At 37.4% G+C, this 23700-nt stretch overlaps 1 protein-coding gene across 4 annotated transcripts in view; it reads left to right on the top strand.

Moving 5' to 3' along the window:
- Positions 1–23205, top strand: part of MYO6 (myosin VI) — a 161344-nt gene extending 138139 nt beyond the window's left edge. Inside the window, exons 27-35 of one of the 4 annotated variants that reach the window (XM_004580451.2) lie at positions 224–302; positions 2428–2588; positions 7944–7973; positions 11220–11258; positions 14280–14383; positions 15226–15357; positions 18386–18412; positions 20721–20939; positions 21503–23205. In XM_004580451.2, the coding sequence (XP_004580508.2) occupies positions 224–302; positions 2428–2588; positions 7944–7973; positions 11220–11258; positions 14280–14383; positions 15226–15357; positions 18386–18412; positions 20721–20939; positions 21503–21702 (991 nt within the window). In that variant the 3' untranslated portion in view covers positions 21703–23205. The remainder of the gene's footprint in view (positions 1–223; positions 303–2427; positions 2589–7943; positions 7974–11219; positions 11259–14279; positions 14384–15225; positions 15358–18385; positions 18413–20720; positions 20940–21502) is intronic. The other 3 variants (XM_004580452.2, XM_058661274.1, XM_036494159.2) reach the window with 3 other exon arrangements.
- The last annotated feature ends 495 nt before the right edge of the window (positions 23206–23700 follow it).

The following is a 23700-nucleotide window of genomic DNA, read 5'->3' as shown; positions in this document are numbered from 1 at the left end:
CCTTAGCCACTAGGCCACCATGCCGGGCCCCATTAGTTAAACTGCTTTTTGAAGGAACCCCCACAACCCACACACACACCCACCCACTCTTTCTTTCTTTCTTTCTTTCTTTCTTTCTTTCTTTCTTTCTTTCTTTCTTTCTCTCTCTCTCTCTCTCTCTCTCTCTCTCTCTCTCTTCTTTCTTCTTTCATTTTCTTGAAGAATTTCCTGCTTTTTATCCTAGGAAACTTGAGATGGAGTTGAAGAGAAAACAAGAAGAGGAGGAGAGAAAGAAAAGGGAGGATGATGAAAGACGTATTCAAGTAAGTACCGAATGTGCTAGATTCCTATTGGAACAGAATCTGAAACATTATCGGAAGTGAAAATGGTATCTTGATTTGCTTGAAAAGGTGTCCCTGGTTTATCCCAGAGACCTAAGACAGTTTCTGGAGTGGCTTTAGTGAAGGGTCATAGGAGCAGGCTGTGCGCATTGTGCACCTGCCAAGGAGTAAAGCTGCAGTGTGCCGCCTCTACGAGGGGGACAAACAACCATGAGCAGCAGTGGAAGCCAGAGCTTAAACATTTATCAGAGTGTCTAGTTGAATAAAAGTATGATCTCTTTCTTTTTAAAAATGTTTGTTTATTTTTAAGGCAAACTTAGAGAATCTTCCATCCCCCGATTCACTTTCCAAATAGACGCAATGGCTGGAACTGGCCTGATCTGAAGTTAGGAGCCAAGAGCTTCTTCCAGATCCCTCACATGGCTACAGGGACACAAGCACTTGTGCTATTCTCTGCTGTTTTCTGAGGCATATTAACAGGGAGCTGAATTGGAAGTGTAGCATCCTGGACTAGGACTGGTGCCCATAAGGGATGCTGGCACTGTGGGTGGTGATTTTAGCCAATATACCCCAATAAAAAGTATTATTGATATATTTAGGAGAAAGTCAAACAACAAAACATTTCAAAATATTTAACTCTATAGTAGTATTGATAGGTTAATATTAAGATACTCTTCCTGCTCTTGAGTTTTTAAAAAGGCCTATGCCTAGGAATAATTAAACACAAGTGTTTGTGTTTCTGTTTGTCTTGGTTTTCATAATATAACCTAACCTTACCCAGTGCTTTAAGTTCCTGATATCAGCTCTCTGTATGGGTTATTACCTAGTAATAGCTAGAATACTTAGGTGGTATTTGGGGTTCTGATAAAATGGTGGAAGGATGGTTTTCCCTTCTCTTAGATTTGGAGGAGAGGAATGATAAGCCTGTTTTTGAAGCATTAATAGTAATGTAGAAGAATATAGAGACTATATCAGTGTAAAGTTAAAAGATCATATGGGATAGTTAAGCTTTGTCTTCCTATTGATTGATTTGGAAGACACTTCTGAGAGAAAGAAATAGGGAGACCTTTTGCCTACTGGTTTATCTACCTAGTCACCTGCAGGGGCCAGAACTGAGCCAGGCTAAACCTAGGGGACTGAGGACATGAGCTGTCTTTTTTTTTTTTTTTTTTTTTTTTTTCTTAAACAAAGATTTACTTATTTTTACTGGGAAGGAAGATTTACAGAGAGGAGAGAGAGAGAAAAGGGTCTTCCATCTGCTGGTTCACTCCCCCAGTGGCCGTAACGGCCAGAACTGAGCCAATCCAAAGCCAGGAGCTAACAGTTTCTTCTGGGTCTCCTACATGGGTGCAGTTTCACAAGGCTTTGGGCCATCCTCTGCTGCTTTTCCAGGCTACAGGCAGGGAGCTGGAGTGGAATTAGAGCAGCTGGGACATACACTGGTGCCCCTGTGGGATCCTGGCACATGCAAGGCGAGGACTGTAGCCACTAGGCTACTGCACTGGGCCTTCCCTCCCCCCTTTTTAAAGATGTATTTATTCTTATTGGAAAGGCATATCAGATTTATGGAAAAGAGGAGAAACAGAAATATCATCCATCCGCTAGTTCACTCCTGAAATGACCACAATGACCAGAACTGAGCTGATGTGAAAGAGGAACCAGGAGCTTGCTCTGCATCTCCCATGTGAGTGCAGGGTCCCCAGGCGTTGGGCCATTGTCCTCTGCTTTGCCCAGCCACAAGCATGGAGCTGTAAGAACAGTGGAGTAGCCAGGACACAAACTGGTACCCGTATGGGATCTCAGAGAGTGCAAGGTGAGGATTTAGCCACTGAGCCATTGAGCCATCATGCTTTCCTCTGAACAGTCTATGTTCTGCTGCTCTACTGCTTTCCCAGCAGGGAGCCTTTTAGGAAAGGGCTCAAACCAGCACCCACATGGGATGGTGGCATAGCTTGGCCTCCAGCTTTGGCTTTCTTGTAGTGTGTGTGTGTGTGTGTGTGTGTGTGTGTGTGTGTGTGTGTGTGTTTATTTTTTTTTTTAAGTAATGTTGGGAGTGGTAAGGTAGGATTGAAAAACTCTTGGTAAATGTATTGTTTGTCATTGGTAGGCTGAAGTGGAGGAGCAGCTGGCCAGACAGCGGGAGGAGGAATCCCAGCAGCAGGCAGTTCTGGAGCAGGAGCGCCGGGACCGGGAGCTGGCCTTGCGGATAGCCCAGAGTGAAGCCGAGCTCATCAGCGATGAGGCCCAGGCAGACCTGGCTCTCAGGAGGTATGGGGGCCGGGGATGCCCTGGGTTCAGTGTGGCAGCCCCTCCTTTGCTTCGCATCATCTCCCTGCTTTCAATTTCATGTGAAAAGGATATGTTCTCATATTTGAAGTAAAACAGCTTAAAATTCATGTCATTCACGTGCACTCAAGTGAATGAAACAATTGATTTCCTTAAAATTGTTAAGGTTTTTATTATTAATTACATTGCATTTTGTGACACAGTTTCATAGGCTCTGGGATTCCCCCAACCCCTCCCTGTGCCCTCCCCCCCATGGTGGATTCCTCCACCTTGTTGCAGTATTACAGTTCAAATTCAGTCAAGATTCTTTCATTGCAAGCATATACCAAGAATAGAGTCCAGCATCTTACTGTCCAGATAAATTCAACAGTTTCTTGGGGAGACCAAGGTCTGAAGGCGGAGTTGGCAGAATATCGTCCCGACCAATTAAAAGCCCCAACATAACATCAACAACAATCTACAACATTATGGAATTGAGTAACCAATATGTTAGAAAATGCAAGTTCTTAACCACATCCTGTGACTACTTCATTGACATTTCAATTTTAGTTTATACACAGAACCGGCTGCTATCCACCTTAAAATGGCTATAGGGTACTATTCAGCTGTCTCATGTCTATTTTCATTTTAGTATTTAGCAGTTTATAGTGTTGAAACATACTGTCTATAGTAATTTTTTTTGTTTGCTTGTTTGGTTTTTTTGGGGTTTTTTTTGGGGGGGGGGCTGTGAAGCAACCATGATGGTCATTGCAAGACAGGGTGGGGATCCAAAGTTGGAACTAAGTAAGGACCAGTGAAAGCTCCTCTCCTTGTCCCGAAGGAAGTGTACTATTCTTCTATTTCTGCAGACCGCTCAGGGCTCCTGGCTGTTATTCCGATGATCTTGGATCCTGTGAGGAAGGATTTGGGTTTCTTCCATCCCATGTGGTAGATCCAAACGGGGGTGGGTGACCTCAGAGTTCTTGGCCTCTGAAGGCACTCCAATTCCCCATGGTCTCCTTGGCAGTTGGGATGTAGTCCTTGGTGCCCGTACTGATAGTCCTTGGTGAGGATCCGGGAGTCTTCAGGGTTGGGATATAAGCCTCCTCCTGTCCATCTGCTCCACTCTGGGGTGTCCCCCTGCTCTGTGCATATGACCTCCTGTTAAGAGGTTGTCAGGATCACTCTTGATTCCCCCATTCGTTTTGTAGTTTTACTATTGTCTAATGCTGATTTGAGTCTGTTGTCTGTGAGTTACCTGTTATGTTCCTGATAGGTTATACTTCCCGTCTTCCTCACACATTCTAAGGAGATGGAAGATTTCTCTGCTCTCCCTCCCCATTTCCGAGTAGCTTAGGGTCTTAAAAGTATATTAGGTTTTGCAATTCTTTGATGTAGATCATAAGCAGTCTGACTCACATTGATTGTTCATTCATTGGTTACACCACAATATCTTATTGCATGAGATACAGGCTGTTTGTGTCTGAAATAATATTATAATTTACAGGTACTGTTTTTCATATTGACATTTCATCTTAAATTGAGGCAAACATGTGGTATCTAACCTTTTGGGATTGGTTCATTTCCCTTAACATAATGGTTTCCAGTTGGGCCCATTTGACCACAAAGAACTGCATTTCATTTTTTTTTTAATAGCTGAGTAATATTCCACGGAGTAGCTGAACCATAGCTTTCTTATCCAGTCTTCAGGGACTTCATCAAACTAAGAAGCTTCTGTGCAGCAAGGGAAACAATCGACACAGTAAAAAAGCAACCCACAGAATGGGAGAAGATTTTTGCACACTACATAGGTGGTAAGGGGCTAATCTCCAGAATATACAAAGAGCTCCAGAACAACCAAAATACCAAAACAAACAAACCATTGAAGAAATGGGCAGACATTTCACAAAGAAACAAACCCAAATGGCAAACAAACATGAAAAAGTGCTGAAGTTCCCTGACAATAAGGGAAATCCAAATTAAGACATCAGTGAGGTACCATCTAAAGCCAGTAAGAACAACTCACATACGAAAAACCACCAACAACGCTTGCTGGTGAGGATGTGGGGGAAAACGCAACCCTACTCCACTGCTGGTGGGCCTGCAGGTTGGTACAGCCTCTATGGAGGTCAGTATGGAGAACACTCAAAAAACTGAAAATCTGCATACCATATGATCCAGCAATAGCACTCCTAGAAAACACCTGTTACACAAGAAACCAACATGCATCCCTATGTTCATAGCAGCACAATCAATAAGTTTTAATAATAGAGAATTCACTTAGTGACCACTGTGTCAAGAAACAGCTTAACTTTTATTCTGGACAGACAACTAATTTTTTAATGCCCATCCTCAGACACTGGTCTAGAAACCAGTCACTTCATTATAATACAGTTTAATATGTGTAAATTTTAAATTTTTTATTTTCCTAATTCAGTCTTTAAAAAAACATGTCATCTATATTAACATTTGAAATGAGGAAAAGTTTATGTTCCAGTGTTTCAGAGTGAACAGGTTTCACTTTCCCAAGAAGGAGTGTTCGTCACATTGAAATGTTTTAGCTGCTGAGCTTCCTGTGTTACCTCTAAATGCTGTAGTGGAGTATGGAGGAATATGGAAAGTATTGGCCAACTTTTCTTTACCTGAAAGGCAACTAAGTTTATAAAGAGAAAAAGTTTGTTGAACTCAGTTTTGAGGCTTATGTATAAGATCAGTGGGTGCATTAGTTCATGTTCTCATGAGGGTGACATTGTGGAGTGTGGAGGCTTGCGAGTAGGAAGCATCACAGGATTAGCCTGGAAGCAGAGATGACCTCTCAAGGCATAGTACTAAAACTCAAAAGCCTCCCTCTAGACTCACCTCCAAAATGCCCATGATTTAATTAAGTTTCTACACTTTTGGTGTCATTAAGTAGTAGTTTTGGGGTTTAAACCAACGTCCAGTATTTATATTAATAAATCAAACAATAGCATGTAAATTCTTAATATTTTGCAAAAATTCTTAGTATTTCCAGGACTATTTTTAATCTCTTTCATTAAAAAATAGAATGTAGAAACACCAGTTTTTAAAATTATTTTTAAAGGTTTATTTTATTTTGTTGAAGGCAGAATTATAGAGAGGGAGAGAGAGATCTTGCATCTACTGATCACAGTGACCCAGGCTGGGCCAGGCTGAAGCCTAGAACTTCCTCCAGGTTTCCCACATGGGTGGCAGGGACTTGCACTGTTTTGCGTTGCTTTAACAGACACATTAGAAGGGTGCCAGATTGGAAATGGAGCAGTCAAGACTAGAAATGTGGCTCATGGCATCACAGGCAGGAGTTTAACCTGCTCTGCTCTATTTATTTGTTTTAAAAAGAACAAAGCAAAGCTTATTTGAACATTGCCTTTGTTTGTAGCTGGGTATGTTCAGAGGTTACCAGCTTTTCAGAACTTAGGAAACAGCTTATGGCAGAGATTTAATGAAGGCACACCACTAGATGGAGGTATTTCCTCATGGAAAACAAACAAAAAAGCCCTTGGTTCACATCTGGGGTAATTATGATTCAGTTAAATTTTGCTTACCTGAAAGCAGATATTTAAAGAAAAGGGTGTGTTGCTCTGTCTTCATGCTGCTTCTGGTAAGTAATCATATTGGGGAGCTCTGAATTCTGAATTGTATATGAAAGTCTGTTATTTGGTAAATGGACCAAATAGGCTTATACAAACATAAGGTATTACAGTGAATGCTAACTCTTGGATCTGGTCCCAGTATTTGGGCTCTTTATTGACCTTTCTTTGTAATTAGAATACTTTAGCCCTGCTACAGCTTCGTAATGCACTCTCAGCGCAGCTGTGGCCTGTTCCTTCTCCCTGTGTCATGTCAGTGTATCTGGAACCTTTGTGTGTGTCTGACTATCCTTACAGATGCCTTCCCACAACCCCGCTGTCTGGGAGGCAGCATTGCACTTCACAGAGCTGAGTTTGTTATGGCCAGAATTTGTTTCCAAGTCCACGTTGGTAGTCATTGCCAAGCTGTGTATTTAAAAGGTTTGAAAACTATGCCATATCCAGTGTTACTCCAAGTGCTGTGTACTAGAAACTTCAGGAAGGGGCACCTTTTCCAGTGTGATTAGTCTCTGAAAGAGTGGGCCATTGAGAACCTATTGTGAATGACAAGTTCCCTAGCTTTCAGCGTAAGTAAAGTTAAATCAGTGCTGGGTCACACTTGCATAGAGTAGAGGTCCAAGCTATTGTGAATTGAAAGGCAGAGGAGTTAGTTCTGCAGCAAGATATCCCTTACCTCCCCTCTAGAGTGCCCATTTAAGTCCTGTATGTCAGCTTTGATTCTAGAGACCTCTTGAGTTCCTTCGTGCTTCTCCATGTGTTTATTTCATACCCAGCATTATAGCATTGGCACAGTTTTTTTTAAAAAAAAGATTTATTTTATTTTTATTGGAAAGTCAGATATGCAGAGAGGAGAAGAGACAGAGAGGAAGATCTTCTATCCAATGATTCACTGCCCAAGTGGCCACAACTGCCAGAACTGAGCTGATCCGAAGCCGGGAGCCCAGAACCTCTTCCTTGTCTCCCACATGGGTGCATGGTCCCAAGGCTTTGGGCCGTCCTTAACTGCTTTCCCAGGCCACAAGCGGGGGAGATGGATTGGAAGCGGAGCTGCTGATATTAAAACAGGCACCATATGGAATCCTGTGCGTGTAGGAAGAGGACTTCAGCTGCTAGGCTACCATGCTGTGCCCGGCACGAATTTTTGAAGGATGTTTTGTATGCCTGTGTTCATGTTTGTCAGTTTTATTTTATTCAGTGGGCTGTAACTAGAAATATCAGACACTTACTGTATTATTTCTGTAGTAATACTTATCTCCTAAGTAAACCTCTTCTTAATATGTAGTGCAAAAATGTTGTTCTCGAGTTCTTTGTTATAGTTTGTAAAAAGTATGCATGGATTATGCTGCATTGAGCAATTTTAAGTTACTTTTCCAGCCCGGACTCCTATGCCGTAACTTCTAAGTAAGACATGCTTTCCACACATATACTTTTAAAATATAATCTTAATCATTTATATAATTGAAAGAAGGTGATTTCATAAATTGAGTGAAAGTAGTATTTATATTCTTTTAAAAATAAACCTCATAATGCATGAATTTTCCATACTGGATGCATTGACTAATTTTCACTGAATGCTTCTAATTCATTCTTTCCTAGTCATTTCCAATGAAAGTTTTAAAATATATTGAGAATTGCACTGATCTAAAATTGAATTTTTCACATTGATGAGTGAACTAACCAGTTTGCACAGTTTAGATTTTCACAATGTAAAGTTGGTTGTAATAGTAACTGAAATGTATTCTTTTCACAGAAATGATGGCGCAAGATCCAAAATGACACCGTATGTCATTTCCCTTTACCTTGAAAAAAATGGGTTGTGCATCTATGTTGAGCGAGTGGTTTACTTAATGTAGTAATGGAAAAAAATACATTTTAGCAAATTCAGTGTAGTTCATAGATAACAATTCTAACAGTGTAATGGTATTTCCTTTTTTCCTTTTCCCAGTCTCTCTCCCACTCCCTCCTTCTAACTTTCTTATTTTTTGAGATAACGTATTTTAAATTTACAGTTCAGTAAAGAGAATACTTAATGAAATGAGAAGTTTTAACAAGTGAAGGAAGGCTGTAGTTGATTGGAAATAGAGGCCCTGGCTAGCAATAATCCAGTGAAAACTCACGACCATTTCACCCATGTAGACTTTTTAAGTAATCACAGAATATTAAACTACAGTAGTATAATGTTCTTAATCACTGGCTTGACAAAAGTATCAAAAGTTTACATACCTATATTATTGTAAGTTTTAAATTCCTACCTTTTATTAAAAGAGAAAGGTAACTCATCATTTCTTCACTTTCTTTTGCCTAGGAAAAAAATGTTACAGTTCCTGGTTTGCTTTTCTTTTTGTTGCTGTTGTTGTCTTTGTTCAACATTTAGTGTCCATTTAGTTTTATGTGCTTTCAGGTGTCCCTTATATTTGATCTGTAGAACAGCTGTGCAAGTCTAAGTAACAATAAAGAAAATATTTCACTTTTGTTATTTAAGATGGTTCATTCTACAAATACCTCATAGTCTTAGATTGTATGTAGGGATTTCTAAATTTTGCATCAAAACAAATTCATTTTTTTATTCTGCTTTTCCACAACTTTTTGAAACACCTGCATATATGTAAGGCTAATCTTGATGCTGATGGATCTTTTTGTTATGAAAATTTATCCACAAAGAATCCTAGTAACATGTGGAATATAAAAGTGTTTTGTATGCATTTTTTGCTTCTGTATGCATTTTATTGCACATATTTTGTGTAAACGTTTTGAATATGTTTTGTATATATTGATGTACAAATCTCAGTATACATAAAATCTGAATTTTAGCTCCTTTTGAAGGAGAGCAGCTGTAAGTAACTTTTATAGTGATGGTTGTAACATATACAAGAGGAATAAAAGGGAAGTCATTTATAATAGAATACATTAAATTATTTTAATATGGAGTGCTTGCTCATTTCCACAGTGGGAGACATAATCAGATAATCATGGTTTTATTTATTCATGGGATCATCACAAATGCTGTGGCTACAAATGCAAACTGACATCAGTAGTAGCAGGCAGCAAATACCATGGGATTATGAATAGTTCTTTGGAAAGTTCTATAAAGAGCTAAGTACAGTCCTGCATCAACTACATAATATGTTCATCCCTAGAAAAATTCTGTGAATAATAAAACCATGAAAAAAATGTATCTAAAAAACTTTTTAACATTCAAGGCATTTACTTGTATTTGAGGGTGCTTAAAAAGTATGTAGAAAATTTGTATTATGAAAAAAGGTACTGTATGGCCTTAAACATTTTTGTACCAGAATACATTTATCTTTTAATTCCATTTTCCATGAACTTTTTGAAGTACCTCTTTATGTTTCGCTTGTATCTGCCTGGTGGGTGTGTTCAAGTTACACAATGAATGGGACAGTTCTTTCTTATTCAGGGTGTTTGGCATCCCTGCCCCTTAGCCTCAACAGATGCCAGGAGTGCACTCCACGAATGTTTTTACCATAGTGCTGCCAAAAATGTCTAAGGGAGCTCCCTATTCCTGCCATTAGGATATCTGTTTGATCAGGTACCAGTTGAACTTGAGTATTTCGCCTTGCAATTAAAGCTAAAGGTAAAATTGTGAACTTTTTCATATAGTTTGGTAAAATCAGAATGGAAAAAGCATCTGGATGCAGGAACCATTTCTGTCCAGGGAATTTGGTGGAGCACATTTCCTATAGATCGGGTATATCCCAACACAGGATCAGGCACAGTGATGACTCAGTAGAGATTGCCATTGAGCGCAGCACTGAAACATCTGAAGAAACCTCTACATTGTTAGCTGAGCAATTGGTAAAGAGCTTTGGAAGGCCTTGAACTCTCCACTGTGGGAGAAGAGATGAAGCTTTTAGGAAAAGGAGGTGATGAAAACAAAGATGCCCTTGGAGACTGAGAGAGGAATCTGATAAAATTAAAATACTTACCAAAATCAGGCTGATACTGAAAGACCGTTCTGAGAAGCTACTAGCTTCAAGAAAGAAAGATATATTTCTCAAAAGATAATTTTGTTAGATTATATCTGTTTATCCTTTGTATCCTTCCTCATCAGTTATGAAAGACTGCCTTTTCTCATTGTGCTTGCTTGGATTGCCCTCCATTAGAAATTAAGTGTAGCCAGTGTTCCTGACAAGAAATGAAGAATATAGGAGTCCTTTATTTTTTTAAAATCTAGATCCTAAATCTTGGTGTGCAGGAAATGGCCTGGAAGCAAATATGCCAATCTTCTTAGGTTTTTTGATGATTTGTAAGGTTTTGTAGTTATCAACATCTGATGAATGAAGTGAGAAATAATTAATTTTGAAGCAGAAAGAGCAAAGGGCAGGAAAACAAAATGATGTTAGCAAAGGAAGGATGAATAAGATGAAGTTTCCATCCCATTCCATAAATATAGACAAATATTGAGAGAAGTTAGACTCTCCTGGGCAATAAAAATGAGATTTTTACCTTTGAGAAATGTTTATCCTTGAGAAATGTTTGTCATTTCTTTGAATGCATTTGCTTGTATATATCCGTTTTTGAGAAGAGCATGCTTTGATTTAGAATTTCAGAACTTTGAATACATCAAATTCTTATTTAAACTCTTGATACTGTAAAATTCAGCAGCTTGGCTTATTGCCATGCTTTATCTAATAAATATTTGCTAAGCGACCCTAGTGTACAAATCCTCATATGAAATCTGCCAAGTATCCTCATTGTGTTTAGAATACGCTATTTATATTCTCTGTATAAAAATACCTCAAGAGTATCTAACTTTTATGAGATTTTATCTTCAAGTTCTTACTATAAAAATGGGTATGTGCTGAAATAACTTTAGATTTTTTAAAAAATGCTGCTAGATGTGTACATATTTCGTAGACCTTAAATAAGGCAATATTGAAAATGTAAACTTGGGTACATTTTAGGTAGTTTATATAATGTACTTTTTCTGAATGTAAAATAGTTTTTAGAAGTTCACATTGTATATCTTTTATATAAATATGTTTTATTTTTATTTTTCTTACAGGGAACAAATGGCCAAAGAAATGTCAGAAATTTTGAGTAGGTTAGTGTAGTGTAATTTTGGGGAATTTAAGCATTCATCTCATAATCACACTTTGAAATTACTTTTGGTTATTTGGACTAGAACCTGTTATGTGACTATCTTATTCTTTTTAGATTTTCCGTACAAGAAATGCCACTCTGTTTATTCCATCCCAATGCAGGAAAAGATAAAAAATGATATTTCTTAAAGCAGTGCTTTTCAGTGGGGATGTCATTGGCATTCTGGATGGGAAAATGGGGGATCCTTCTCTGTCATTGGACCCCAAAGTTTAAGGGGATCCTTACCATTGTGACAAAATGAGTATTTTGAAATTTCCTCTTGTGTGGTGCTGTACTCAATTTGGGAGCCACTGTTCCTAGTTGAAGAGGAGCTAGAGGAAGAGTGTAGCTTCTAAGGAGCTCTGCTCTGTGGCAGTTACAAAGCTCTTGGTGTCAGTTTGAGCCATTAAAGAGCACAGCTTGGCAGGGTCTGGTCCGTAACCTTTATCACTTGATACGAATGGGTCACGTTTTAACTGTCAATTTCGAACTTACTCAGTTGATTAAGAATGTTAAATTAATATATATGTATTTTTAAATCAGGTCAGTTTTGCTACTACCTCACTTACATTTTTACGTGATTGTCTTTATAACAAGTCTGAATCACTAATGAAATAAACCTTTATTTTACTATCTTAATAATTCCAGGGGTTGGGATCAGGGCAGCATTTAAATTTCTTCTGGTACTGAGTTTATTTTTAGCAGGTGAAGTTTTGTTTAAGGTAATATAACTGAGGAGTTGGTGATATTAGAATCATACTTTGAACAATAGTTTGAATTCAGAGTGTTGTATTTTTAAAAGGTATCAAAATATGCCCCATGTATATCAAACAATCTGATAATTATGAAAATTCCTTTTATCTTTCAAAAGGAAAAGGCAGCAGCAAGAAAACTCTTGATAATTTTAAGCTACCCTCGGAGAAATGACTTTAGGAATAGGAAAAAAAGAAATGTTATTGTTAGTTTATTGACTGGTGATTAAGGGATGAGAAAAGAAAGAGAGCATTTCAATAAATGTTAAATCCTAATTTATTGTGAAGGGTAATAGAGAAACCTTGCTGACACACAGCTGGTTCTTTTTGAGCAAAGCAATTAAGAACAAAAAACTACATGGAAGATTGGCAGTCATGCAGAGTATGAAAAGTATAGATTTCCCAATAAACCTACAGAGGTTTTCACCATAAAATACAGGAAGGACTAAATGACTGCACATTATTCTTTTGTAGACAATTTTGTATGTAAGCAACAATCACCATTTCAGTTTCAAGTATGCTGGGGGAAGGCGTGCTGCTTCTTAGTCTTAAAAATGAAAGCATACCTACCTGGGTCTTTTAAAGAGGCAGAGACACTGTATTTATTGCATTGCTAAGACTGATCTTGAAAGAATCAGTCCTTCACTTTGCTTCGCTTCAGGAGGAAGGGGGCATTGCTTCAGATGTCAATTTTCAACAGCAGTCTTAATTTTTCAACAACATTGTTCTTAAGTATCTCTATCTCGACTATGACGATTGTTGGTATTTTTGCAGACCTAGAATGAGGGAAAACACGTGGCTTGTTGGGAATGTTAGACCTTAACCATTCTCCTGGAGGAGTAGATGCTTTCTAAGTGGTATCCCCAGAAAGGAGAAGGCTTGGTGTGATACCAAAGAGGCAACTTTTTAGTTCTTTAGTGTTTAACTGTTGCAGTGCTCCTGCCGCCTTTTCAGGGTCTTGAATGGTGGTGCAACTAAACTCCTCTTTATTACATGCAAGGGTATTCTGAGTACCTAAGTGTGATCTTTGGCTGAAAAATAAAGTTCATTATTATACAAAGAACAAAACTTTCCCTCATTTTCTTATTGAAGACCTCAAATTATGTGCATGAAAACAAATGAAGTGCTAAATATGTCCCTCTTTACTAAGTGCGTTAGGTCATCTTTCTTTCCTCTTTCCCTGTGGAAATATGTGTGCTGATGGGGAAAGGTGCAACACTATGCCGTTTTCTATCTTATGATGTGAAACCTCTTCCTGTAATGTACCAGCTGTCATGTTACTACTTATTAAATACTGCACTGTGATATTGCCTGTTCATAGGCCTTATGACAGTGAAATCTAAAGTTTAGCAGAGATTCCAGAGTGTAACAGTTCTTTTAGGGTTTTTTTTTCCTTTAATGCTGTGTTGTAGATTGAAGTTTGACCCCTAGCCTGTGCACCTATGACCCTTTAGATGCCCAGGGAGATGAAGAACCAGTATTGGTCACCTTTGCTCCATGGCTGTGTGGCTGATAGTCACAAGCCAACTATTAGTGTGTTTCTAATCATTTTCCAGGTGTGTTTGGGGTTTCTGTTTTGATTTTGAAAACATTTTTAAACTTTAAATGTCTAAATGTTTGTCAGTAAGAATATTTCAATGGAGATGCTGGGGAAGGCTATTATAGTACTATGCTTGAATCAGAAGTTCTGATCCAAAGCCTGGTATGAATAGGAGGGGGCTGGCACAGCTGTGCAGTTGCCTGTGTGATGCTGATACCTCACACAGGTGCCGATTTGAGGGCAGGCTGCTCCACTTCTGATTCAGCGCCTTGCTCTAGAACCTGGGAAAGCTGTGGAGGATGGCCCAAGTTCTTGGGCCCCTGTAGTCATGTGGGAAACGGAGCTGAAGCTCTTGGCTTAGGCCTGGCCCACCCCTGGCCACTGTAGCTATTTGGGGAGTGTACCAGTGGGTTTGAAGATAACTATCTTTGTCTCTCCTCCTCCTTCTGTAACACTGCCTTTCAAATAATAATAACTAATATGACTATCAAGTAACAAGATGAAAAATTTTAATTTATTGCACCATTTCTTCTAAGTCTTCTGAATCTGCTATGTCAGAGTCAAAAATAATTGTACTTCTTGTGGTACAGTGGCTGTTTCCAGTTCTTAAGGTTACATACTTTCTTAGCACTTTAGTCAGTTTCCGTTCATGTTTGTAGTTGAAATATGCAAAAATATGTAATACTTGCAGAGGTCCTGCTGTCCAAGCCACCAAGGCTGCTGCTGGTACCAAGAAACATGATCTCAGCAAATGGAAATATGCAGAACTACGTGACACCATCAATACTTCTTGTGGTGAGTGTATGAAGGGGCATGAAAACAGGAAGGATTTGTAGTGATGATAAAGGAGATTGGTAGATTGGTTTGGGAAAAGTGTATTTGTTTGTTGTATTTATTTTTGTTATTCTCCTCTTGGAGTGAATTCCTAGTTTATACACAAGTCCAAAGGATAAACATGCTATTGAAGTAAATCCATTTTGCTGATTTCTTGCCTAGGTCAGAAAGGAAAGACAAACATTATGGTTTGGACTGTATTGATGACTGGCCCTTCTAGTATTATTACTGATTGTTAAATATTTACATATTTGAGTAATTGATTACAAAAAGTAAAAATTAAAGCAATATTACAAATAGTGATAGTTTGTTTTTAAAGCAATTTTTCTGGGATCAAAACGCAATCAAATCCTATATCCAGGAGATCTTATGTAATTGTGCTCTATTTAAATAACATTGTTTGAACTCAGGACGACTAGGAATAAAAACTTGTATGGAGTTCTTTTCCTTCCCATTGAGTATATCTATGCAAGTATAAATATTAAAAAACACAGTGTGGTGTGTGAATCTAGCTTTTGCTTGAACACATGGCTGTTTATCCTGTTATAGCACTTATGGACTAGACTACTGAAGTGATGTAACTTCTCTAATTCAGTTTTCATGTGTGAAATCAGAAATCACATAAGGAAGTAATTAGGGATAAAAAATGCATTGCACATATAAGTAATAATATAAAAAGCTCATTTTTATGGAGTGAGCTTACTTTTGATTTTGTACTGTAAACTTGAAAATTAAAATTATGTATCTCTGAGCTACTGAAAAATTATGTAGATGTTAATTTCTTTTCTCTATGTAACCAATAGATATTGAGCTCTTGGCAGCTTGCAGAGAAGAATTCCATAGGAGACTAAAAGTGTATCATGCTTGGAAATCCAAGAACAAGAAGAGAAACACTGAAACAGAGCAGCGTGCTCCAAAGTCTGTTACTGATTATGGTAAAAACAAATCTGCACTTTTGAATGTTTCAAAGTACTTACATTTAAATGCATGTTGCTGTCCATAAGGCATTTGGGCAGTGTCCCAGATAGTATTTCTCTTACTGTAGTACTATGATCCATTCAGCAAAACCATAATGACCTATTTTTATAGCATTATCTGTTGAATTTCTCAAGTTCAGTTTCTTAAGATATATTCTTAAATTTTAGAGGTAAGAATCTTTCTTGTCCATCTTGATGAGGTTGTGCAATTCTATTGTAAATATGTATTTTTTCACACATACATACAAACATCAAAATAATGTGACATTGTAGAGATTATTATACATCTTTCACCATACATGTGAAATGCAAGTAAAAGTGAATCATATAAGGGCAGGTACTTGTTGTAGCAGGATCAGTAGTGCATTGGAAATCTGTATCCCACCTCGGAGTACCTGGGCTCACATCCCGACCCTTTACCCTGTTCCACCTGCCTGCTAATGTGCACCCTGGAAGAGACCAGGAATTGACTCGAGTAGTTAATTCCAGCTGCTCACTTTGGAGACTCAGACTGAGCTCCTGGCGCCATTCTGCTCTGTGGCCCAGCCCAGCCACTGCATGCATTTGGAGAATAAACCTGCAGATGGACAGTCTCCGTGCCTTTCTGCCTATTAAATAAATACAAAGTTAGAAAAAAAAATTTTTTTTTGCTTTTATAGCTAAAAATTAGGACTTTTGTATTCATTAAAAATATCTTGTTTAACTTTTGTTTTAAAAAGTATCCCTTAGTTTTAAATATAGTATAGTTCAATTTTAAGAGAATCTGCCTTAACTATGTCAAGTTACATTTTTTCAGTATGTGGACCTGAGAACTTTTCTATTACTCCTGTACAAATGCAGTGAGGGAAAAAAAATGAATTGATTAATGAATTCTCTATTAACAGTGTTTAAAATACAAACATTATTTTATAATACTGTAGAAGTGTAGCAGTGAAAAATATTACCTTGGTTCAGACCAAGGTTTTCCCTAAATCAGTATTGATTTTTTTTTTACTCAGATCCTAAAAATGGATTTTTTTGCTTTATTATACAAAAGGCTTTGTATATTTAGAATTGGAAAATAGAAAAAACGTTGTAACCTAGTAAAAGCATGCAAAAGCTTTAGCTTCAGCTGAGAATACGTGTGATATGTAAGTGATATATATGAATTGTCATTTCAATCATTCCAGCAGTAATTGGAATTTCATTTGTTCAGCTTGCTACCTTTAAACTGGCATACTCTGTTAGTGTAATTTAAATTAATATCAAGGTGACAGTAGATTTAGTAGCTTTTTAAAAGGCTATTTCCTCAACGCTAGATAGCAGAGTTTTGTAAGACTTGACCCAAGTTGACTTAGTAAGTTGACCCCTTGATTCTATTTTCCTTCCCTTACTACTACCTTCTAAATGAATCAAAACGGGGCTTGACATAGTTTAATTATATAATGATATTTTAGTGTTTCTGTGATGATGCAACGAAAAATTTAGGTGAGAGTGGTGTTGCTATTAGGGAGAAGTCAGTGCTGGTGATTGCACAGGGGCACTGCCAGTCACAGTAAACCACAGGACAGCGGGTGCTCGTCGGTCACAAAGATGGCAGGCAGAGCCGCAGGCAGGAATGTCACGGCCAAGCGTTTCTCCCGTGTGGGTTTTTCTCCCTGTGACTTGAAGAGGAGAGAATGATTTCATTACCTGTATGTTTACTTTCTGAACACTAAATTTGTACTATCTTTGTTTGATGAAAAATGTCAAAAGGCTGTTTTTTTTTTTTTAAAGAAAATTGGGTTAAGGTCTAATTGCTTTTAACTTGATGGATTTTGATAATGATATTGCTTCAAAAGTTACACATCTGAAGCATTTAATTTTCAAAGTAAAAATGAATTACTGTTGAAATATTTGGGACACAGGTTCTGAAATAATGTGCAAGTATTTCTTGTATTTTTAAATCAAAATGTTAACACATTACTCATCCAACTTTGCCCAAAAAGGTATAAAAGATGTGTTTATCATCTTGGTAGGTCAAGCATTATTTTTATAAATAATGTATTATTGGAGAGAACAAGTGTTTAGAAAAAATTTCCAACACTCATCTGGATTAACAAACACATTTTAGAAGTTCTGCTGAGAAAACGATTTACGTTACATTTTTCTGTATTTTTTTTGCTTATGCAAAATTCTTTCTGACTCTTGAGCCCAGCTAAAAAAAGTGAAGGGCACCAAGATGCTTACTATCTCAGCTGAGAAAATATATACCCAGGTTGTTTCCTGATGGGGCAACTGAACAGCCTTTAAAAGGAACTGCTGTGCAGTCTAGTATTTAGATTATTAATGTTTAGAATTCATTAATGTGAGAAGATAAAATGGCATCAATTTAAAAATAATAAAAGTAATTCATGCTGTTGACTTCAAGAATAATGTATTAATCATGGTCAATTCTTAAACTGAGCGTAAATTTTCAGACTCTTTCCTGGTGCTGCACTATGTGAGCAAGCTCTCATCCTAGTTGCTGCCACAAGTCATTTTCAGAAGTAGTTCTCGGAGCAATGGAATCATATTTATCATATTTAATAGCATATAAATGCTTTTGAAACAGTGATTTTGGTAGTTTTATTTTCTGCTTCCCAAAATAAGAATGGCCTGAATTTAGCATTCAGAAACTTTGAAAAAATCAGGGTACTTTCATGTTTGTCAAGTCTTCATGTTAGGTTTTGTTTGAATATTACTGTGTCCCAAAACTTAAAATGAAGTATGATTTAAATTGTGGTTCCCTTTTTGTGTGCCTCAAGCATGTCTCCTACAAGCTAAGGCATCAAAGTCCTCCTCCCTGCTTCATGAAAAAGCAGCACTTACTTGTAGGTAACCTTGAGAGTTATTTGGCTTTTGAACACGATATTCACCTGTGAATTGCCCCTCAATTGATGGGACAGTTTTATAAATTAGAAAAGAGCTCATTTAAAAGTTTTGGCATTTTCTTCTTTTGTTCAACAACAAAAATATTTGTTCACAGATTTTGCACCATTTTTGAACAATTCACGTAAGTCAATGGGTGGTAACTCATGAGCTAACTGGAAAATGGGTTAAAAATACTTTGTTAAAGCACTAACGTTTATTAAATCTGTTTTGCTACAATTTTAAGTGGAACTGTAGTGTATTAAAGTGTTTCATTCTGAGATCTGTTTTAATTTCTGATGATATTTTTATTTGGAGCACTCCAAAATACATATGCAGAATTGAATCTGTTTTATCAAATTACTTACATTTTAAAAATGACTACCATTTTAAACTGAATACATATTTCTTATTGTAGCAAAACTCTCTTAATGTAATGGCTATTCTTTTAGAATAAAAACTAACTTTTAGGTGTTGGTTTCAAGCACTGTATTTTCAAACACTTGGTTGTCTGTGTTTCTGTCCTAAGATATTTGAGTTTTGTTTCATAAGAGACTCAGGTTTAATAATGTTATTTCTTATTGGAAAGAAGAAATTATCTTGTTACATTATGTGGCTTCCCATGATGCATACTTTTCAAGATAATTGAAAAATTTTGAGTGACCTTAGTGTACAGTAAAATTTCTTGTAGAGTCAGTTGAACAATAATAATTTGGATATAAATGCATATTGATTTTTGAATTGGATGGGTCTGATTGTTTTAAGTGTTCTCATACTTCATAGAACAAGTTTTGCAACTTATGCCACATTTGCTACAATAATACAGTTGGATGTGAAAGAAAGTTGCTTAGAAGATAAGCTCAAATCTCCAGTGTCTGTGTTGTGTTTTACTAGTTGGATGTTAGTTTCTAGCATTTTCTCCACATAGGTTTACTTCTCTTATTAGTGGAGAAAGCTCATCAGAGAGTTCCTATTTCATGTATTAATTTTACTCATAATCCTGAGTTACAAAAGACAGTTATTTAAAAAAAAGTAGCCTTAATGAGTGAATGCCTGTCAGTATCATAGTAAATTTCTATAAATAAAACATAAAATCCAAATTCGTAGAGGTGCAAGGAAGAGGGTATTTTTATCCCTTTAAAATATTTTAGCTTTGAATAAATGTACTTTTCACAAAGCAGCCAAGCTTCAAAACTTAAATGTGAAGCACCACACTGTCTTGGGAGACGGTGAATACCTTGGCAAGAACAGGGACTGATTAGGAAAGCACATCTGTGGTTCTGTGCTAAAGGGGAGGCAGCTTTTAGTCACTAACAGAACGGGCCTCTCCTTCCTTCATAAGCCTGTGCGTCTGTGCTAACTGCTTTGTGCTTTCTCTGGTTTGCAAGTTCAACTGCTGTAAAGCTTGGTATAAAATTAGAGAAAGAGTATTTTCATCCTTCCAATATTTGCAAATTCTCTCAAAGGCTGTGTGGCTGTTCTTGATTTTTATGCTCTCTCTATATGTATTATGTAATTTTTCATTGACATACTTAGCTTTTCATAGTGAGATTTTTTTTAATTGAGTTCCAGTAAATGGTTGGTCCACTTTTAGAGATGTGAGTATGAAGCATATTAAACAGGCTTACCATCGTTACACTGTTAGAGATGTAAAATCGTAGCCCTGGGGAAATGTTTGCATTGGCAGATAAAATAAAAACCCAGTTGTTCAGTAATGAAAACTGAACAAGGAAAGAAAGATTGATATGAGTAGGAAGACTAGTACTAATAGAAAAGAAGGATTTTTCTGTTGGCAAGAACAAATGTTATACACCTTTCACTTGTTTCAGTGGAATGAATTCCAAGAGAAATCTGATTTCACAGTAAGTACCTCATGATTAACTGTTACAGGTCTTGTGTTGTTTTAGTCATGAAGGTGTCTAGATACCTGTTATCTCAGCCATTTGAAATCCGTCCAAATCAGTTGGTGAAAGAGAAAAAATTTATATGGCTTCCACTCTGGAAACTGATTTAACACATGTGCACAACCCTCCTGTTTCTGAAAGTAATGTTTACTTCCTTTTATCATAATTCAGTAAGTTATTCTGTAACCTGCATTTAAGCTCTCTGGGGGAAACATACATGTTTAATAAAGAAGTTTGCTGCTTTGCTATGTCAGTTTATTTCAGGTGGTTATTGTTATAGCCATTTGTAGGAATCTTGTAGAATTTGCTGTTAATGTTGGGGTGTGTGTGTGTGTGTGTGTGTGTTTGCCTGTTTGCAATGCCAAAGAATGTATTTAGGGAAAGACAAATCTGAGAAGTCATACTCCAAATTACATTTATTAATATTTACATCTTATTTTAAATTTCCTGGTAAAGACCTCTGTCTTCAAGGTGTTGGTACATTTTAGGTTTGGAGGCTGTTTTCTGCCCCCTTTGCTGTAGTGTAACATCCCTTGTTCTGTGTAACAGCTCAGCAGAACCCAGCAGCTCAGCTTCCTGCCAGGCAGCAGGAGATTGAAATGAACCGGCAGCAGCGCTTCTTTCGGATCCCATTCATCCGCCCTGCTGATCAGTACAAAGACCCCCAGAGCAAGAAGAAAGGCTGGTGGTATGCCCATTTTGATGGACCATGGATTGCCAGACAAATGGAACTCCATCCTGACAAGCCACCCATCCTTCTTGTGGCTGGTGTGTATGAATCACATTAAAAAAAAAACCTCTGTGTGTGTGTGTGTGTGTGTATAAAATAACAGTAATGACTATAAACCGTCTATACAGATTATTTGAATGTATAATGCAATGATTGGTTAAAGTTCAGGCTTGAAGGATGGAGTTTTGTAGTTCAGTCACATTTGCAGAGAATTGAGGACTCCCTGATTGATGACAGGAAAATGCGTGGATGACTGAGGTCCTTGTGGAGCACATGGAGCCCTGAGTGTGTGCTCCGAGCGTTTTCATGGGTGTAATTATGTCCATTGATTTGTAATGGTGTGAGGAGGTATGAGGTTGTTGTTAATCCTGATAACCTATTTGGTCAGCTGAAATGTTTATAAATTTTGAAAGGGCCCCTAATGGGACAAAACCCAAGTTGCTGTTGGTGAATTTATTAAACAGATGATTTCTTCTAATAGAAAATGAGGTATTAAAAGTCCTCTAAGGGAACTGATTGGCATTTCAGTGTCATGATGTTCATGAGAAATGGTTTTGGGGAAAGGAAGAGACGGTAATCTTCTGATGCCTCCTGTGTGCAGGTAAGGATGACATGGAGATGTGTGAGCTGAATCTGGAAGAGACCGGCCTGACCCGAAAGCGTGGCGCTGAGATCTTGCCAAGGCAGTTTGAAGAAATCTGGGAGCGCTGCGGAGGCATCCAGTACCTTCAGAACGCGATTGAGAGCAGGCAGGCGCGGCCCACGTACGCCACCGCCATGCTGCAGAACCTGCTGAAGTAGAGGCCGCTCAGCTGGTGGTGGGGGCGCGCGCGAGACATGTAACCCTTTCACGATCATATTAGAATTACTGACACAAAGTGAACAGATTTCTTTAATCATGGCCTCTGGTTAATTTGTCTTAGGTTAATTAAGATTATGGTAGTGAATTTTGAACTTAAAAAATGACTTCCCTGTAAGCAGCTATAAGTCTTGCACATCTCGTTGTTCTGATGCTTGTTACACTTGGACAGATCCTGACACTTCTCATCTTTTGCCAACAGCTTCCTGTAAGTCCATCCTTACTGTTCTCTAGGAAAAAAATAATTTAAAAAAATCAAGATATTTAATACTTAGCGTGGCTCAGTATCATATAACTGGAGTAAGGAAAACTTAGCCTAAATTTCTGACAATTAAGACCCTTAGAATGATCAAGGCACTGACGATTTTGGTCTTCAGAGCTATGTACTTTAATAAACTCTTCAGAAATTGAAATTTTTGATTTTCTTCCCCCTTCTCTTTTGCATTGTATCTTACTTTTGTGAAGTTGTTCTCCTTAAGTTCGAAAATTATAGACAAAGCCTTAATGCACATGCGTTCTGAGACACCATGGGTATCCCACACTGTGAGCTGCTTTCAATGTTCTAGGTACAAATCCAGGAAATTTAGATTCTTTACATGGCTAAAACTTTTAACATGCATTTTGTTTGATTTAGAAAAGGAAATAGGTTTTAGGTGGTGCTGTGGTATAACTGGAGTGACAGAATTAAAATAGCCTTTTATCAGAATTTCTGTATCAGACTCTTGTCCAGGATGTTTCATACAGTTTAAACTGGTGTTCTGCTTCAAACATCTTGTTTTTTGATTCCTAGTCTTTTTTGGCTTTTCAGATTTTGCTAACTGTTGAGCTGTTTTATAAGCCTTGTAATTCAAAAGCTCTTGTAATTGCTTGTTTCATGTAACTGATAATTTTAAAAAGTTTTCTTTGTGTGCTGTTATTTTTGATCAAATGTCAGCAGTTTCAAACCTAATATTTATGATTTTCATGTTAGGAAGTTAGAAACAAAGTTACATCAAGAAGTTATGTTGACATGATCCCTAAGGAGACTTGTTTTCTTATAGAATAAAATTAGTAAAATGATTCTCAGCACCTTTCTTTCTGATTTTTAAAGATTCCAACCTTTGAAATGAAACTTCAGAAATTTTCTTTTCCTAGAAAGAATACCTCAGTTAGGAAAGTATTCCCAGCTGATCAAATTACTGTCTGTGAAACACAGACGCTGTTTTTAGAATTGCTTCTCTGGTCCTATGTGTCTTAGTACAGAGATATTTATTTATTATGATGCAAATGATTATTTGTGTTAAGGAAATCCAGTGGTCCTGTTTGTGATGTTCCTTGAGAATGTGAATGCGATCACTCCCCGGAGGCTGTACTGCTGCGTGGAATGCTCTGCTGGGCATTCGGTCCTTGTGATTTGTGACAGAAGGCACAGTTACTGAAATAAATGGCCTGTTCTCTCTCTTTGACCTCTCGCCTTCATTGGTGTTTTTATTTGTGTAGGATAAGGAATGATAAGCTTTGTTTCCTAATCAGCAAGCAAGTAAAGACCTTTCAGAAAAAGTTTAGTTATCAAATTGGTTTTAGTGACTTGCCTTCTCAGTACTGTTTTCATAGAGTTTTTTCTTTATTCTTTTTTTCTATTTTATTTTTAATTTTATGATACAATTTCATAGGCTCTTGGATTTCCTTTACCTTCTTCCCAAATTCCCTCCCCCAACTGATTTGCCCTATATTATTACAGTATATAGTCCTTCATAAACAGGACTAAGTCCATCATTTTGCTATTTAAGTGTGATCTGGCATTGCAAGTAGACAGTGGCAGATAGTCCAGCATCCTTTTGTTAAGATCTATGCAGCACTTTCATTGGGAGTCCACTTTTAAAAATATATATATTTTATTTTGTTTTATGGTATAGTTCCATAGGTTCTGGGGTTGCCTGTGCTCTTCCCCAAGGCCCTTC

Source organism: Ochotona princeps, chromosome 1, assembly GCF_030435755.1.
Source record: "Ochotona princeps isolate mOchPri1 chromosome 1, mOchPri1.hap1, whole genome shotgun sequence".
NCBI lineage: Eukaryota > Metazoa > Chordata > Mammalia > Lagomorpha > Ochotonidae > Ochotona > Ochotona princeps.
This window is presented reverse-complemented; position numbering and strand designations above follow the sequence as displayed.